This window comes from Ciona intestinalis, chromosome 1 (genome assembly GCF_000224145.3).
Source record: "Ciona intestinalis chromosome 1, KH, whole genome shotgun sequence".
Lineage (NCBI taxonomy): Eukaryota > Metazoa > Chordata > Ascidiacea > Phlebobranchia > Cionidae > Ciona > Ciona intestinalis.
Window position 1 is genome coordinate 4,466,497 of NC_020166.2, and position 19,794 is coordinate 4,486,290.

At 34.0% G+C, this 19,794-nt stretch overlaps 3 protein-coding genes across 6 annotated transcripts in view; 2 read left to right on the forward strand and 1 right to left on the reverse strand.

Moving 5' to 3' along the window:
* Positions 1–9,331, forward strand: part of nab1/2 (NAB1/2 protein) — a 13,112-nt gene extending 3,781 nt beyond the window's left edge. The window contains 15 exon segments of one of the 4 annotated variants that reach the window (NM_001078307.1): positions 3,936–4,054; positions 4,130–4,287; positions 4,342–4,461; positions 4,569–4,666; positions 5,104–5,167; positions 5,242–5,364; positions 5,629–5,772; positions 6,224–6,357; positions 6,433–6,466; positions 7,145–7,258; positions 7,629–7,684; positions 7,686–7,736; positions 7,812–7,863; positions 8,210–8,347; positions 8,734–9,331. In NM_001078307.1, the coding sequence (NP_001071775.1) occupies positions 3,955–4,054; positions 4,130–4,287; positions 4,342–4,461; positions 4,569–4,666; positions 5,104–5,167; positions 5,242–5,364; positions 5,629–5,772; positions 6,224–6,357; positions 6,433–6,466; positions 7,145–7,258; positions 7,629–7,684; positions 7,686–7,734 (1,194 nt within the window). In that variant the 5' untranslated portion in view covers positions 3,936–3,954 and the 3' untranslated portion in view covers positions 7,735–7,736; positions 7,812–7,863; positions 8,210–8,347; positions 8,734–9,331. 4 annotated transcript variants of the gene reach the window in all.
* Positions 1,768–3,934, forward strand: LOC100176533 (dehydrodolichyl diphosphate synthase complex subunit nus1). Its single transcript, XM_026833796.1, has one exon. It carries the CDS (start codon positions 2,541–2,543, stop codon positions 3,366–3,368), a length of 828 nt encoding a protein of 275 aa, XP_026689597.1. The 5' UTR covers positions 1,768–2,540; the 3' UTR covers positions 3,369–3,934.
* A 169-nt stretch (positions 9,332–9,500) lies between the features above and the next one.
* On the reverse strand, positions 9,501–18,658 carry erm/er81 (transcription factor protein). The gene is given in 13 exon segments (NM_001078231.1): positions 9,501–10,207; positions 10,308–10,409; positions 10,698–10,839; positions 10,915–11,138; positions 11,564–11,622; positions 11,749–11,821; positions 13,212–13,434; positions 13,888–13,960; positions 14,331–15,344; positions 17,125–17,172; positions 17,250–17,300; positions 17,697–17,781; positions 17,899–18,658. Coding segments are annotated over 13 exon segments (2,565 nt in total). The 5' UTR covers positions 17,938–18,658; the 3' UTR covers positions 9,501–9,775.
* Positions 18,659–19,794: the final 1,136 nt, after the last annotated feature.

Here is a 19,794-nt window from a genome sequence, read left to right on the forward strand (position 1 = left end):
TTTTACATATGTTTTAATATTTAAAAACAGTAATCAGCTTTGACGAGCGTTTTATAAAGTCGTGATAATACTGTCGAATAATTCTGTAACCTTTTTTTCCTGATTATCATTAAATGGGAGTCCGTAAAAATAAAATTAAAAAAGGGTCTCGTCTGACAAAGTGTTCCATCTTCCCCCACCCTACTATATGATAACTTGCTTACCGCGTTATTTTGCATGGTCATTGGTTTATGCGCGTATCAATATTGGGTTAGCTTATTTTAGTGCAATATTGTTAAATCTAGTTTATAAAATAAGTTTTGATATTTTTTGGTGCTATTACCAACTAAAAACTGTAAAAATAATACCCGAAAAAGATTAGGCTCTCAAAAGTAAAACTGTACTTTCACTATACTTTCCTTTACTCACATAATGCGAGTGACAACCAACCTTCTAAGGTAATGAATGAATATGATTCCGAGACAGATGATAGTATTCAGCATGACTGAGCAATCACCCAAAACATTCTCTAATGAATACAATCAACAGATCTGTGCAGATGACACGCTTATGACGTTATGCGTGTTAACTTTGTTTTTGCGAGTAAATATGCCAGTACTTACGCGCATAAAAGTAACCATGCAAAAAGGGTAATTTTGCCATCTTCCCCAAAAAGGGATATTTGCCATCTTCCCCAACCTACTGTAGTTCGCGTTTACATTGTTCACTCAAGATCAACTAAAGCAAATATTCAGTTTGTATTTCAAGGAAAATATTTTTCAAAGTACTCTTACAGTGCACGAGAAAAGTATGGTATGTAAAGCATCAATCTAAAAATTTAAAACAAGTTACCAATATAAAATAAGTTTGTTTGTATATATAGTAGGGTGAAGGAAGATGGGACACTTTGTCAGACGAGAATTTTTTTAATTTTTATTTTACGGACCCCCATTTAATGATAATCAGGAAAATAAGCTTACAGAATTATTCGACAGTATTATCACGACTTTATAAAACGCCCGTCAAGGCTGACTAATGTTTTTATTGTTTTCTTTTTGTCTTTTTCTTTTTTATTTCTGTGGTCTAAACAATTGCGCACTAAAAAACAAGAAAAATTCTTCAACGAAAATTAATTTATATTACTTACGTGCCTAACAGCGGTTTGACGAAAAAGATCTAGGCCACTAGCACAGAAATAAAAAAGAGTAGAACGCGCAACTGCCCAAAACCGTGATATATTCTTTTTTCTATTCACGTGACCACCAACTCCGTCCCCATTTCCCTTCGTCTTCATTGTAAAAGATAGGCGCATGGTAGTTTTAGGAGTTTTTAGCTGTTTATTTCAAAAACTACACCAACTTTTCAAGTTTATTAGGCCAGTTTAGTTATTTGGTAGGTTAACGCTTATAGTTTACCACTTTTTAGGAAATTTAATTATTTATTAATTTTAATTAAAAACCTTCAAGCAAACAGTTTGTTAGAAATATTTGTATATGAGAAAATAGTTGTTTTGCCCTATAACTTTAAATCAAGTCAAAAAATGAAAAAAAACTACATAAAACGCCCTCGAATCCATCGACTACAATAGTAAACGGGAACGACCCGCAAAAGAGAGAGAGTGTATCGTACTCTCTCCTTTGCCGACGTTGGAGATGCGCGTTCTATTCTTTTTTATTTCTGTGGCCACTAGGCGCCAGAGCATAGATATTATATATATGATATCTATGGCGCTAACCTGTTTATTTATTGGACGCACTACGTGCACAACAGCTACAAAATAAATTGGCGTATGCGTATTCTTCTATTCTTTGTGCATCATTTGCGGTAAAATAGGAGTTATTTTTTTAAGCTTTTAAAATGAAAAAAAATGTGTTTTTAAGTTTTTTTAAATTATTTATTTTAAAGACGATACTTTGTTTCACGGCCGGGGATTTCATTTCGTTTATGTTCCAGTTTTTGCCACGCTTCAATGGTGACGTCATCATAGGTAGATAATAACAGGTTTGCGATGAAGAAGCTTCTTATCATTAAGAGAAGTTTTTTTCACGGTCGATTTAGTTGGTATTTTCAGGATTACTTAAAATTAAAAAGCTTACGAGGACAACACTAAAGGGAGGGATGGAGGAAAATACCGTTACTAAACGGAGGGACGGAGGAAAACTATTTTAACCGCAAATAAGTGGAGAGAATGAGGAAAACTATTGTATTTTCACACTATAGTCTATGGTGCTGTACTGCTGTGAAGATAAATGTCCACTCCTTTACAGCGGACTGGCCTTCTATCAACATGCAGGAACACCAGTGACAGATGCCAGTGTCCCCCGTCCCAGCGTCCCTCAACCATTCCTTCTTTCCTCCACTTACTTCTTTTTCTTCTTTGTAGTAACGATATTTTATCTCCCACCCTCCTTTTAGTTTCTCCCACTTCCGATCACAAAGTTAATGTGATTGATAATTATAATCTATTTTTGATGTTAAAAGACATAAAAAAATATATATAATATAAGTTTTTCGGTCAGCAATAAGTGTATTAATTTTGAAATATATAATGATGATATTTAATGTACAGGTCAAAAACAAATTGTTGTAACGATTTCTGGTTCAATAAAATGACATCGTTGCTTGAGAGAAAATGGACTTCAGTGCTTAATCAGCCAATACACCATGTTCTGAATGTTGTTTTTATTGCTGTACATGGAGCTGTAGTGATGTGGCGCATTCTAAAGCTGGTTGTAATGTATTTACTATCGCACCAAATAAAAATTCCAACTTTAAGAAATACCTCCGCAGAAACCATGCAAGCTGATGGAAGAAAACTTACTAAAACCCCTCTCCATTTAATTATAATAATTGGAGAAAAGGAGTACAACTGTGACAGTATTGTGGATATGTTGGTTTGGTCATTTTTTATTGGAATTCGTTATGTTACCATTTCAAGTAAAAGCATAAAACTAAGGAACCAGTGCCAAATGAGATTTGAGGAACGATGCTTGAAATTATCATCAACTATTATTACCTCCAAGACAAAGTTTCATTCAGATTATATGTTCGCTACCGGAAACCAGGATTTTAATGTGGTTTTTACAGCTTTAAAAAATAGCAAAGCGGAATTTATGAATGTATGTAAAGAAATTTGCACAAGCAAAACTAGAAGTTCCGTTATTAAACTTGATTCCATTGACCATTTGGTGAAGGAGAATACTGGAAATATATTGGAGCCTGATCTGGGACTTTGTTTTGGACCTTACTACTCTTACTATAGTTGTCAACCATGGAACATTAGACTTACTGAATTTTTTCACCTTCCCACGCATCAAAAAATAAAATATTGTAATTTTCTTGCATCACTGCATAGGTTTGCTGCGTGTAAACAACGTGTGGGTGTGTGAACAATCTTATATAAAAGAACATAAGTTTATTTAGCTAAAAGCAAACATAATTTAGACAAATTTAAAACTCTTTCTTATTTGCTTATCAAAGTTGTTTCACTATTGAGCATTAATTTCATATTTTATGTTAAAATTGTTTTGTTGATTTTTTTTCGGAAACTGCGTTTAGCAAATATTTGTTAAATTATATCCTGGTAAATTTTAAAATCAATTTTCTCAACGTTATTGTATGTTACTCCCATGCAAATAATTAGAACATTTTTTATTTTTCTAATTACACCAGTTAAGCATACAGCATTTTATTTGTTGTATGCTTAAGGGTTGTTTATTATATCAACTGTATATCTATTATTCTATCTGAATCATTTTTAAAATCCGAAACAACTAACAAAACTGGTATCTTTTCTAATCCCTACGATGAGAAACCTTGAAAGCTTTAAATCATGAAAGCTTTAAAATTTACAAATGTTATTGTTGCATATTGTTTGGTCATATTTAAAGCAGTCTAGAGAAGCTGAGTACTTTTTGCCGAATTCCAACGTAAATTTTACTTAATGCATTTATAGTGTTTTAAGTTTGAAGTAGCATGGAACACACAGAACCAACCACGTTAGGTGAACTGCAGCTTTACAAAGTTCTGCAACGAGCCAATTTGCTTGGCTACTATGATATCTTTATATCCCATGGTTAGTCCGGAGCCTGCTGCTTTGTCCTGTTGTGTGTGTTTTTATATTTATTGCTTAATAAAATGCATTACCCAGGTGGTGATGATGTACAGCAACTATGTGAAGCTGGTGAAGAAGAGTTCTTGGAAATCATGGCACTCATTGGAATGGCAAGTAAACCGCTCCATGTAAGAAGGTTCCAGAAAACTCTTCAAGATTGGGTGACCTCTCCTCATTTGTTTCAAGATATTAATGTAATTATTTACGCCTATTACTTGAATGATTTAATCTGACAATTATTTTTCCAGATTAATTATCGTCCTGCACAAAGTTTGTCTCTATCATCACTGGGAATAAATGTTCCCAACATAATGGAAGCTACAAATGGATCTTTTACTGGAAGTTGTAACATTAAAACTTTAAACCAAGTAAGTCCACTTGTTATAAACTTATTTTATTATTAATTAATGTCTAACTTAAAAGCTGCTGGAAGAGATTCTTTGCACAAGAATTTAAGTATGTTTTTGTACAGCAGGTAAAAGAATCACTTAACAATCAAGCAGCTCATTCAAATAAATTAAAACCTGAGTTGAAGGAAAAGGATGTGGGTGGAATGCCAGTGTTGATGTCAAAGTATGATACATTCTTATTTGATTATTATTATACGAGTTACTAGTTACCAACTTACCAAAACAAATTTTATCCAAACAATACCTCTTGAAATATGTGCAAATTGAACTACACTAAGTTTAGTTATAAATAAAGAATGTTCATATGAATGAATGAAATAAATTTGCTTTATCCTTGTGTGACCGGAAAATGATAGTCTGTATAACATGAGTTTTTTGTTTTATACACCTTGTGCTATTTTATTTTTACTTCTCATATATATATATATATGTGGTATGGCCAAAAATTTCAACAATTTAGTGTACTGCCCAAGGACACATACGCTCACAATGGTAGCCGAAGCGTATATATATATATATATATATATATATGTTTTTTGATTATATTTTAGTATTATTAAATATATATTGGATATATTCTAACAAATTCTATTCATTTAGACCTGAGCCATCATCTCGTATCACTAAGACACAACCCAATCAAACCACCAGCTTATCTTTAAAGGTAGTATTTGTTTTTAGAAAAAAAAATTTTTTTTTGTAAGGATTATGTTTTGTTTGTCCATGTTTTGTTGAAAGTTAACTGAGGAAAATGAAATTGATGCTGAAACAATGAAAATATTGGTTGACGTTTCAAAGGAAGAAATTAAAAAACTTTATCCTGATCAGCTTTCATACGAAGATGCTATCGAACATATTAAGGTGTGGTTGAGTTGTTGTTTTCTATACATTTATAATGCAGATGCATTCAAAAAGCTTGCAACATTAATGGTGTGTAATATATAACCTATAATATGGGTCCTGACTCCTATATATATATATATATATACGTGTATGACATGTATAAAGTGCTGTAGTTAGTGTAAGATCATGTTCCTAACATATTTTCTCTTTGTTTATTGTGTATAGTTGTAGAAAGAAAATGTACTTTCTTTAAATGGACTTATTTTGATTTTTGACATACAGAAAAGCAGCAAGAAACGCCCGCACTTGGTTCGAGTTTTAGAAATGAAAAATGGAAGTTCTAAAGAAAAAGAACTTCATAGACAATCTTCTCTCTTCCCTGCCCATATTTCCAATCGCTCTTTAACAAGTTTATCCTATTTTGAAGTATGTCATTATTTTCGTTCACCATTGCAGCCAAATTGTTGTTATCAACTAACTCACTAATATAAGAGAGTTAACTGTCAAATGGGAAATAGTATCCTGTTGGTAGATCAATGTCACATGGGACAACCATACAATGTAGTTTATTTAAAGTTGATCAATCTTTTGGGAGTTTCAAGCTTGGCTTCTATTGGGTATGGCTTGGTTTTTACTTTACTTAATCCCAAGGGTTGAGCTGTAATGTTCCATATATACCAAGAGCTACCATTCCATTCCCCATGGGGCCAAGTCACAGATCAATATTGCATCTTCCTGAACTGAACTCTAGAGATACAAGCAAGGCTTGTTTTCTTCTATTATCATGAACAAAACTCTTTTGTTTATTCATATTTTGGAGTGTTCAATATTTTTCTAATTTGCAATATAATGTGATAATTGACTTGTTTGATGACAGATAATGTGTAATGAAGCATCCAACCAAATATGCAAGTTGCATCCAATTCTACTTACTTCAGATCGTTCTGAAAGAATGAAGATTGCGCAATCCATTGTAAATAAAACAAACAAACTTCTTCTATCCAATGCAGAGTAAGTTAGAAAAGTTTTAATGAAATGGAAAAATGTTTTCTGACGATAAATTAAATTTATATTTATGTGTTTTAGTAAAACCTTGACGAACATCAGCAACGATTTTACAGTAAGTAGAATGCAGCAATTTCTAAAAATATTCTATTTACATTACTTTAGTATTAATTATAGACTATGGCTGCTCAAACTATAGACAGTTGGACTTTGGTGTGATAAAACAGCCGAAAGTTTGCCCAAAGTATCACCAATTAATAAAAATAAAAAAGTTTTGGCATTTTTGGTGTAAAAACTAAGTCTAACTTTTTATTATTAAAAAGTTTATATTTTAAATTGATAACAAGAAAAATAAATTATGTCCTTTATAACGAGATGTGTTAACAGTTGATTTTCGCTAAAATTTTGCTAAAACTTGCAAAAAATTTTTTTAAAGTTAGTAGTTAGGTTTATTAAAAACACGCACATGGTTGGGGAGGGGCACCACACAAATTAAATACAACAGGAACTAATTTAATGTTAACTTCAAACATATTTATAAAAATAAATCACAATATACATACGGTTAAAAACAGCGTGTAGCAGCAAAAGGAAGTCCGATAATACCCACAAAATGGTTTATTATTTATGTACAAGTTGATACATAAAAGCCAAAAAACTTAAAAATAGCTGAAGTTTCCAAGAGCCCTGGCCTAGAGCAAAATAGAGATAAAATTACCTTTTTTGGGGGTGGAATTTGAAACTTATTTAAAAAAAATACATTGAAAGTTATTGAAATTATTTTATATTCCAGGGAGAGCAGTTACTAACAAAGCTAAATGAAATCCGTGATCAAATTGTAGCTTTTAAACAGAAGATGTCTGAAGCGGAATCAAACAAAAATTTTGTGACCGTGCTTGAATATCAGGTATGCTTGTTTTTAATTTACGAATTACTTTTACAAATTCTTTTTTAATAAAACCGATATATTGAATATATTTTTATGTTGACCAAAACCACATTGGATTTTGATGTTTCCTTTATGTCAAAATTTTTGTGAGGTGTAACACAGTAGGGTAGGAAACTGCTGTTTTCTGGATAAAATAGTTGTGGCTTGCAAAAATAGTTATTGTTTACTCAATCGTGAATCTCCTGGGTCTCCACCAATACTAACTTATTAAATGATAAGGGGAATTCTGACACAAATAATAAAGGAGCAGGAAAACAAAAAAACAGAGTTTGTACATAGAGTCATACAGATACTATCTTGTTAGAAGTTTTACCTATTTCTTTAACAGTCGGAATTGGCCAGATTGGGTTTCAAGGAAAAGGCAATAATTAATTTACAGAAAAAATCACAAGATCCTCATTCTCCTTTCAGCACTGCCTTGCAAAATGCCGTAGTTGTAAGTTTACCTGCATTATATATTTGTTGTTTCTAAAGTTTAAAAATAAACCAGATTTGATATTTAATATCACAGATTCCAACAGATGACGCACCCCATGTGCGTAGAGCTATACCATGCACTACAGGTATATTTGTTATATAGTAGGGTGGGGGGGGGATAGGACACCCTTAGCACATATTATCCAAATGTCCTGATCCTGTTTTAAACAATTAACAACGGTCTATGGGAGTCATGAAGATTTAGTTTTATAATTTTTTGAATGTTTCTTGTTTACTACTAAAAGGGATGAGAAAATAAAGTTAATACGTGTCTCATCTTTCCCCACCCTACTGTATTTATTGTTGGATTTATTTAGTGTTTTACTTGATTTCTTCAATCTTCTTTTTAGTTTTAGTGTAGTGTATTGCTTAATTTCTTCTGTAAGAATTAAAAGTTAATAACGTCATCATTTTAATTTTCGTTGTACATAGCTTCAGGTCAATTTGATAATTCTTCACCATCGAATACAACATACCAAGCTTCACTATCAGAACAAAAATCATCATTTACCATCCCTCCAACTGCTGATTTTCATGTGAAAAAGGAACGTCTTCAGTCAGCATTTCCTGGTTAGAAATTCTTTTATATTTTATATGGATGGGTTTTGACCTTAATTTTTCACAACTGTAAATGATTTTAATTTGTATAATTTCTTTTTATTTTATGATTTTAAATTATACACATTTAATTTATACCAATGGGGCATATACCAATGATATTTTTTTCTGGCTGTGCCACTGGGTAAATGAATGAATGAAATTTATTTGGTCTTGATAACGAAGAACAAGAGAGTTGATAAAAAACAAAAAGACAGGTTGTAACAGTAAAACAACAGTTGTTAAAACACGCTTATTGATAAAAAGGAAATAAATAATGTTTTTGATAAAAGGCGTGTACATTGTATGTGCAGTTATATATTTTAAAATTAGGAAAATTAACCTTAATATTTTAACAGCAGTTGGGTTAAAACGAGTAAATCCAATCAAGCCAATAAACGATCGTTCAATTTCACCTCTTTCAAAGCGTGCGCGATCTCATGAACCACTTGCTACTTGATGTTACTCAAATCTTTTCTTTATTCTTTGATACATGGTTTAAATTCAAGAGAAACACGTGGAATTTGTTTGAAAAAAATAAACATGTTGTAAATTTTAGCTTTTGAACTGAAGGTGAATGTTTTTTCATTCTCAGTGAAAAGCTGAACATTTAACATGTTTTATCAAATGTAATTTCAATATTTCAATCAAATACATGAATTTTAAATCATTTTACATGAAATCTTCTTGGTTCAAAGTATGTTTTTGTAAAAATTATAAAGTTTCATTGCAGAAACACACCTAACTACTTCAATTATATGGCAGCTACAAGTTTCTGTTTCCTTAAAGATAATGTTTGGATGTATTTATTGCTCATTACACTGTTCGAAAGCTGCCAAAAGCTACACAATGTTATACCTACTATGTGTGTTCTTTAAAATGTAAATTCCAGTTGCTTCACTCCCTACATTGTCTTCCGTGATTTGTATTTTGTGTAATAAATGATAAAAAAATTTAGGAAATTTGTTTGTTTGTTAATGTTGATTAATAATTGTCATCAATCTCAAAACAACGCTGAATTGATTGGAATGTTTCTATACATTTAATGAAAATTATATATGGATTCTGAACAAAAGCTGATTTATGTCCCTGGCATTGTTGATGAAAACAAAGGAATCACAGATAGTTGGCTGACGAATGTATATTTATATACTTCAACATGATCAATGGTGGACAAGGCAGCATGATAAAACATAAGACTTGATATTAATACATTGAGAAGTAGTATACTTAGTAAAATAAAAATATCTTAAAACAATAAAGATCTTGAAACTTTTAAAACTAAAAACACACCATTCTGTAAACAAACTTTAAACGCTAGTTCTCTTAATACATCATGCAAAGTAGGCAAACGCAATGATAAATCTCTTACTTAAAATTGCACTGCCTTTGTGGTATGTACTAATCCACTGTTGGTTCACGAACTTGGCTGAAGGAGTTTGGAGGATAATTAGCAACATGTTTAGACGAGCTATGTGCTTGGTCATCAGGTGGGAAAGATGGAATGTTTGGAATGGATTTAGGAAAACTTCCATCAGTTATTTCTTCAACTTTGAAACGGTTATGCTGATCTAAAGACCTTATGAATTGTGGGTTTCTCTGGATTGCTTGGGCATAACTCTGTTGTGAAAAATTGTAAGGGCTGTGATAATATATGGGGTTGGGGTAGCATGGTTCATGATGATGAAAGGGTGGCATATAAGTATGACGTGGCTGCCCAAGATGCAGCATGTGACAATGTGGAAAGCAGCGGTCTGGTGCTAAAGATCCTGCCATTGAAAACAAAGCTTCTGGTTCACAAACAAACTTGTACACATATCTTTCTCCAGCAACCTGTGAACAATAACCACATTAGATTAACAATAACACTTATTGATTAAAAATAACAAAAAACAGATGCTCCGCCATTACAGATTTAAAACATGTCTTTTACCTTCTGCATAATTCCTTTCTCGTAATAATATCTTAATGAGCGGCTCAGCTTATCGTAATTCATAGCAGGGCGGTTTTTCTGCACACCCCATCTTCTAGCAACCTAAACAAATGTTAGAAAGATATAATGTTTAAAATGAGAGCACAAACACAATATTATTATCTGGAATACAACTATGAGATTATAACTTATAAATTCTTTAAATTATTTCCCCTTTTAAGCAATATTCTAATAGTGTAGCATAAAAGTAAATGGCTGTTTGAACAGTTGTATATCAGACCTATAAGTTACTCTTTTCACATACAGTATATTTTTTCATCTATTCCAGAAATTCTTTTGTAAGAAAATTCATGTCTTTATCTAATTTCTACCTTCAAATTCACACATTACCTCTTCTGGTTCAACCAACTTAAATTCCAACCCCCGTCCAGTCCATGCAATAACTTGCTGATTATTCGAAGGATCTTCAAGAAGAGAAACCAAAAACTGCCAAAGTTGTAAACTTCCTCGTCTTCCATATGTTATAGGATCTCTGGGATAATAAAACATATATTGTAGTCGTGGTATTCTGAGCTTAAGTTGCTGTTGTTAAAATATTAATACTTACCTAATTTCATTTGAAATATTTACAACATCATGGTCAGGTACACATGCTTCGTCAAAAAATACTTCTTGCTTAACTTTGTTGAGATGAGGATTACAAATTTGCCCGGGTTCAGCATTAGTTGTGGGATGTGGTGACGGTGGTATGCAAGAGTTAACACTGAACCGTCGGTAACTACTGGCTTGGTGTGCTTTGTTTCCATTATTCCAGGTTTGTGTTTCTGGGTTCTAATATAAAAGCAGCTTTAATATTAATACAATTAATGTATTATAATATTTGAATGAACGTAACTTGCTTTATCCTCGCGTGGCCTGAAACAGCAGCCAATATAACACAGGTGTTCTGTTTTCAATACGTTATGCCAGCTTACAAGTAACTTATGTAACTTTGTGGATGATTGTTTTTGTGGACAACCCATAAGTGACCACTGTCCGAGCCTTGGACCCGTAACCTCTTGATTAAAGACTGCCCCCCCCCCACTATGCTACAGCCCTGGACATTTAAAAAAAGTCCTGTAATATGTATGTCAGATTATAAAACTTTTTTTTAGGCATAACAATTTAGGGTTTCACATTTCTTGGCAGAGTATTTTAACAATTTCACTACAGTCATTTTAGTTTTAACAAGATATAGGTGTGCATTTTATACTTACTCCAACTAACGAAGAAGATGGGTGTTTGTCCCGTTGTGAAACTTCCAGAGAAAAACCATCTAAAGTATATAAGAAATTGTCATTGATTTTATTTTGCTGTACAAAATCATTTTTGTTTTGATTAACCTTAAAAAATGCAAATTTAACTTTATTCTGAGATATGGTCCTCTTAGTAGCTACATTACCTTCTTCATTTGGTTCAACTTTTATGTTTGATGTACCAGCAATGTGTGTTAAAGAGCAAGGTTGAACAACTGTCTGCATTTATAAAATAAATACAATAAATAACACTACATCACGTATTAGTAATACAGATTTATATGAAGTATATAATTATGTTATGTTATCTATAAAACGGTAATCCATTAGCTGGTGACCAGACAATTGTTTGGTCTAAAATTATTCCTTTAGGTATGACTGATAACCGCTATCTAACTTTTTTAAATGGGGCGTTCATGTCGAAAATTAACTTTGAAAATGTGCGAAAACATACTACACTATAATTTCACACGAGTCGTCATGAATTAAACAAAGATTAGATTATTACGTCAGAGAATGCGCATTGCGTTTGATTTTTACGTTACGGGTTATGTAAGACTTTAGCGGTTAGGAGTTGGGGCTTTTGGAAAGGGGTTAGAGATATCTCTAGTTGGCCGGGGTTAGGGTTAAGGCGTCAGGATTTTCACTGGCATAAAAACAGTAAGAAAACAAGATGGAAACGTGCATTAACATAGGGAAAAAGAATGTTTTCGCGCAATTCAAAGTCAGCTTTCGACACGAACGCCAAAATTTGATAGGAAAAAATGATAGGCGGTGGAAGGTCTCCCAGGTGGTACGCAGCACCTTACGATCGCAAATAATCTTTTAGTGATTGCTGTAAAGCCGTAATCGATTATTTAATTCACCTAAATTGCGTAGACCGTGAAATTTGATGCTATATTCCCTACTACAGTGGTTTTCAACCTTTTTAAAATCGAGACGTTGCTTTACACGCGCACAAAGTATTTTTGCAGACCTATATACTTCACTTACGCGCATACGTGAAAAGGCAAATATCCAACCTGTTTTCAAGCATCTGCACTCTGCAGGCTAAATCATTAAGGGGACAAGCTATTATACGCAAACAATCGACGTGTGAATTGCTATTATGTCATAATTAAGTACCAGGTCAAACAATCGTTGTTATAATGCAATAGTGAATCTCTACTATTTCGTAATAGGCATGCTGCTTGGCTGAAAAAACATCTTAAATATACAGCAGTGCTACTTCTGGGACACATTTACGCTGTTTATTATAGCCTGTTACCCTGTTTAATTGGCTTACTGGGGTTTGCCTCATTGCGAAGTAAAAGTTATATTTTATTTAAACATGTTGCTAATTATCCTCCAAACTCCTTCCCACCGAAAAATATGTATGCGTGCGGTTTCTAATTTTACTATTTAAAATCCGTTCACGAGCTTTCAGTTTAGTATGTAGGTGGTACGAGAACACTGCATGAACCAAAGAGTGGTACGCGAGTGAGTAAAATTTGGGGAAACTGAACTAAAGGATTACTCTGTAAAATTATATCAACTTTGATATTTAAAGATCTGTGTCGGTTTTATTCAGATATGACCATGCAGGTTGCCGTTAAATTATGAGTCGTACCTTCTGATTTGGGACATGTTGTGTGTCAATATCTTTTTTCAACGAAACAGGGGCTGAATTTTGCCGAACTAGAGCCTGTTGGTTGCCAACGTGATCTGACGATTGGTTCACCATCGTTCTACTTTTTCGGTCCAGAGAAGCAGAACGGACAAGATATTGTTGTGGGACAATGCTTTGTGATTGATGCTTGCAACTGTTAAAGCATTCTGACGTTGGACGCATTCTAAGGAAATAATGGGTGTAATTCAAAATCGTTGTTTTCGAAGTTGGAATTTTTTCGTAGCGAGGTGTCTAAATTGAACAGTGAACGACATTGTTTGTTTTCAATGTAGTACTTATACTATTTTAACTGTACAGGTTGCGATCTTGTGTAGCACATGTTGATTTATAGGGATTCCTTGTCTGACGTTTCAGGCCGACCGCGAAAACCAAGCCAAACAAAACCAATGAAGCATGAAAAGTAATTGAAAACTTCCGATATGACGTAGACGACTGCTGTGCTATTTATCATTGCGCGAACGTTGGCTTAAGCAATCGGCATACGGTATTTGTTTTGAATAAAATGCAACAATAATTTAGGAAAAAAGTATAGTAACTGCGTAAATATCATTGTTAATATTTAAAGTGACGGATCAAACGTCCGGATAGTAATTGATGCAGATTAAATCAGAATTACCTTGTTCCAATTTTACTGTACATAGACGAAGCAGAAACAATTTCTTGCTCCAGGTATCGCTTTGGAAAAGAATCTGTGTGAAAATCAATAATGAACAATTACTTTCATACCAGGAATTTTTGCACTATAAAATAGTGAACGACGTAATGAACAAAACAGGAAAGGAAACGCGAAGACAGTTTCCCACAGTAAACATGGAACAAAATGACGAAACTAGTAGTTACTGTTATTGTTGTTTGGTATTTATTGCTCGTTAATTATGATACCACAACGTGGTTAGATTGTCGACTAAAATATTCGCTATCAAATTGTGAAAGTTTCAGAAAAACACAAGTGCGACAAATTCACAGTTTTTAAATCTCTTTTTTGACTTTTTTCGATACAGAAAAAAAATTAGGTATATTTTTTTAGAATTTCCAAGGATTAAGACAATCGTTGCTCACCTTCTGGTTTGCGCGGCGGGGCTCCTGGTGCCGGCGACCGAAATTGGAACTCTGGCGGACCTTCAGCAAAGGAAGACGCATTGCCGAGTTTATGACGAAATTGTTGGTTCATCGTGTCATCGGGAGGATTTGTGGGCAGAATTTTTTCAAGATTTTCGGGACAACTTGACATTCGAAGTCGACTGTCACCCGGGTAGACAGTATGGTTATTGTCAATGTTCGTTAACGAATTGTGACGCCCTTGGTTAGGGTAGTTAAAACGTTGATAAGTGTTATATGAGTTGTAACTAATTGCTGGGTAGTGGCTCAATGGTGGAGGTTCTGTTTTTTCGTCTATATGCGGTGCACGAAAGTCTTGCGTGGAAGCTTCAGTGTGAAGTATTGGTTGTCTATGTTGTGTTGTTGTATCACCATTGCCACATGCGACGTAGTTTGGATCATTAACGATGTTATATGGCTTGCCCAATGGATGTTTGGTGTAATGATTTAGTTTGCCATACCCTGTAGCAAAGGTTGAGGCTGCTGTTTCGTTTCCCTTTCGACTGTAAAATCCATCAATAACGCTCGTTTCTCGACTAGTTTGGTCATCACGTTCACACCAATTGGTAGAAATGATGGATTGATCATATTGTGTCTGTGAAGTATCAAAGCGTGAGTTCCATTCAACATTATTAGGCAGAGACGAAACAGATCTTGAGTCGATACTTTGTACGACGGAGGCCGGCGGTTCAATGCTTTGTCTATTATTGCTACCTTGTACGAAACAACTTGGGAAATCCCCACTAAATTCACTCAAGGAAGGTTGAATGTCATCTAACTCGGGAGTGATGAGTTGTCGGTCATCGTCGTCGGTGTACCCGGATGTATGTCGGAGTCCCCAACCACCCTCCGAAGATTGGATAGCCGCCGACGGAGAGGAAAAATCCGGAACAAAAACAGAGTCAACGGGAGCTGTTGGATGGTTGAGCTCTGGTACCTTAGATTCTCTGCTACTCGAGTTTTCCAAAGGAACCACTGGAAATAAAATATTTTAGTATAATTGTTGTATCTATTTGGGCGATAATTTTAATCGCAATGAGGCAAACCCCAGTAATCCCTATTATTCACGCATTTCATGTTCCGATTTTGATTACTGCTAAGAGGTTCGAAATTACGGTTAATCCCAATATTTCGGGTTGACATAACACATAACCGTCTTAACAATGCTTCAAATCTATAATCACCCCAACATGCTTGCAATAATTGATAACTGTACGGCGAATTGTAAAAATATTGCGCCAAATGATAATGTGTGTAGTTTGTAAGACTGAACTGTATCAAATCTTTTACCTACAGTGTATTGTATGAAAAATTTATATTGTTAGTAGGCTACATCAATTGATAAATATTGTATCCTACAAATGCATATTAACTTTTAATTACAGAAAATAGATAATAAATTAATAACTATTAATAAAAGTATGTATTTTTGCACAAAATGGTATCGCTACACTATATTTCGCACAAGCCACTTCTCATAAATTATCTCGAAGTGCAGGTGACTGAATTTCAAGTATATTTTTTGTATATTTTCTTGTAATTTAAATCTCATTAGCGATCAACGAGCTGTAATGCCGTTGACGACGGGAGACTCATTCATAAAAAGTAGCAGATAATGTATGCTGTGTACCTCTCTCTGGGCGTGAATGAACGTTTCTTTGCTGTGACGAAACGAACCCATGTGTTCTTTCGAGTATTACAGCAAATAGGAGTTAAAAATTAACTAAAACAGACAAGTGAGTAATTTATCAGACGGGGTGGAAATGCGCAGTATGTTCTATGCTCTTTAAATGCTGCAAAAATCGGATGAGCAAACCACCGTTTTTGATTGGTTGGTCAAAATTGTTTGAGCGTATCCGGTTGCTGTCAATCTTGCTACACTCACAACGGTCCGTAGCGCATTCACATCGATTGAAGTAAATTTTATTGATTTGGTTGAATAGTTTTAATTTTCTGGATTTAAAGCAAAATATCATAAAGTCTAGTTTAGCATATTTAGTTTTTATTAAATTTTTACGTTAAAATCACAAAATATATATCAAGAAATTTGGCACTCAATAACATCACGTAATTTCTTGTAATTGGCTGTGAATATATATGTGACTCTCTAAATCGCTTATGGGCATTTTGCCAACCATATGACAGTTCTGTCTGTTGACGGCAGGAAATTGAAGCGTAGCTACAAATAATCAAATCGCCTCGAGGCGTGAACTGATGTGACGTATTTTAAATTAAAGATAATATTCGGTTGGAACTTATTCACTTTCAATGACTTTTACCCATACAAATGCATTCGAGCATGTAGTTATGCGAGTAAATATAACAAATTTCTGATAAAAAGGCTACGATTAGTGAATAATACGATATATATGTGCAGTATTTCCCTTTCGTACGATAAAGCGGAAACGACCCTTTTGACCCCGGCGTTTGGAAACTATGACGTAATGTGCAGATATTGAGTTCTAAATAACAGCGTTTGAGAAAAATGATGTTTCGACTTGCAACTTGTAATTTTGGTTTGCGCGTTATCGGTAAAATAAGGGATTCTCAATTAACATGCAACGAAATAGCTGGTCTCTCTAGCTGAACTGCTAGAGCCACAAGATTTTCGTTACGAATTTACAAAACCGGTTATTAAGAACTGTTTGCTAGCTGTAATTTTACCGTTTGTAATCGAAACGTGTTATCACTGCCGTGGTAAATTCCTCGGACAACTGTTCCACCACGCAATTAAAGAGCAAAATATGTTACTTACGATTTTCCACTTCCGGTACGAACTGATCGTCATTTTTACTACTGGATCCTAAAAAATAACAAACAAGTTATAAGAATGGAAGTGTCGTAGGTGTAGCTATAAAGTTTGTATAAACCAAAGCTTACCGTCTCCAAACCAGGATTCGTTCAAGAGATGTAAATCCGTCAGCAACAAGTCTGTATATAAAAAATAATATTAATTCGTATATACAGTAGTTAATTATTAAAATCGGTGGCACTTATTGTTGTTGCACGTATTGCAATCAACGCGTTATTTTAAATGCGTTCCAGGTTAATCAACTTACTGCAGCGTTAACAATACTATTTGTATAATGACATCATAATTAGATATTTCCGACTGGGGCAACCAGCTGGCTACGTCATAATTGAACTGGAATGCAACCTCTCACCGCATATAGGCGCTAATATGAATGCGGTCTGGGATTTAATTTAAGAGGGGAGGTGTGGAAACAGAGTGAGCCAATTTGCATTGCAACTCAAACAGATTCATATAAAAACGTATTTTTACTACTTTTCACATTTAAAAGCTAAACATAATATGTATATATCCACCATCAGCGAATGAAAGATCCTCTTCTGTTGACTTCTGGTTATTGGACGGCTGTTCATTCCCCCCCGGATCCATTCTTAGTTTATCCTGTCAAATTCAAACGAGTACTCAATGCAAAATAAGCATGTGTTTAGTTATTGAAAAAGGTGGAACCAATGTCCCCACCAGGTAGAATAAACGAAAACAAACTAACATGCCTTTTACCTGTGCTATTTTGTGGTGAGGAACTTGCTGATCGCACATTATTTACAGTTCCAGATCATTTTAACCATACGACTTTACAAAACATCGCGTGCTAATAAATAGTAGCCCTTAAAGTTTGTTTACCCTTTGTAAAGTACATGTGCGTGTTCTGGCGCGCGCACGCGTGTGTGTACGAGGCAGAAGGTAACCTAAAAAAACAGCATTTTTTATTTAGCTATAGTGTGCATATTACTAATAGTGATATTAGCATTATATTTTATATTATTTGATTTTTTTACAACCCAACTGTTAGCTCATTCAATTTTTTAAAAACTGCAAACACAGCTTCTCTATTTTTACCACCAAAGTGTTTTGTGTGTGGAGATTGATAAGTAGGTCGGTCCTGCTAATTTGCTCTTGCCCCATTCAGGACCGTGCTTTATTTGATTATTATACTGACAACTTAACATTATTACGTTTTATATTCATTATGACAAAGTGTACGCATCTAGCAAGGTGAAATTACCTAAACACGATGCACACAGTTTATACTTAGTGGACCAAAACATAATTTGCTTGTAACTATTCTAGTCTAGGATCGTACGGCGGCACGTTGCTTCTGATTTATGCTATCTAAATACCTTACTTTTACACCAAATTGTAATGCAGAGAATATACTGATGCATCATTAACGTAAAATACATAGTAATACAATTAAGCTGGTAGAACACACTATACACTGTAATAGTCAATTACATAGCATATCAGTATAAGTTCTCTGTAGAACTCGCCTGGAGTTGTGCACGAATTCGTGGTTCGTTTTGTGAATGAACAGCCATTGTTACGCTTCGATTCAGATGAGTTCTCTCGCATTGACGTCATAACAAGCGTTCTCTCTTTGCATTTCTTTCTTTCCTCTTTCTCCTCTCTTTTATTAGTTTACATGTTGACTTTGCGAGACATTGTCAGTCGTAACAAAACGCTCGTGATATCGCTCAGTAAATACAACTGTTCTTAAATATGAAAAAAAAAACAGTTTGTTTTTTATTGGTCATTAATTACAAAAATTATATGTATGTGAGCATGGCCTATACTTAATACATTGAGTAAGCCATTATGTAAAGTACATCAAAACTTACGAGTTATTTGATATTGTGCTTTTTGTACCTTCACCATCCTTTCATCTCTAACCTTTCAAAAAACTGCAAAACTACAAATCGGGGCATAATGGGTCGCAAAATTGAAGAAATTTATCTTAATTTAATATTATTCTACAACGTGTGTTTACAGCACAAACTTTATATATACAAGTGCATTTTGGTATTACTGTGCTTTTTGCAACTATATTTTAAGCCAAATTGACAACTGCCTATTTTTCCATGTATATGTTTCAGCTTTTTGACAATTTTTTTGCCATTCAAAAAATGTTGTAGTGGTTCAACACTGTTGGGCCGTGAGAATACTGTCTAATAGAACTGTAACCCTCGTATATTATTAAACAGGTACACGTAAAAGGAGATTAAAACAAATTGTCCCGAGTTGCAACGTGTTCAAACATACCTCTCTGTGTTTGGCACCATTTCAAGAACTAATGGTAATTCTACTTTGTCTGACTTAAGTTTTATATTTTTAGGATGATACGTTGACTCTAGAACCAAGGGCGCATAGGCAGCCTTAAATTTTGGTCGAGGCCAAATGTTTTATGGTTGTATTTTGGGTTTGAAACACCTCATTACAACACAAAACATGTAAAGGCAAAAGACGTTCTGAATAGCATTTATTTTTTACAATTACGCTGCGTGAAACACACGTGGATCCATTGCATCATAATAGCGATTGTTTGACCAGGCAATTAATTAAAGAGCGTAAACACACCCCACGTCACCTTCGTTTTTTATGGTAAATTCAGAAAGCGAC

Coding starts and splice junctions, on each gene's coding strand:
- LOC100176533 (XM_026833796.1), top strand. CDS start 2,541: ATGTACAGGTCAAAAACAAATTGTTGTAACGATTTCTGGTTCAATAAA.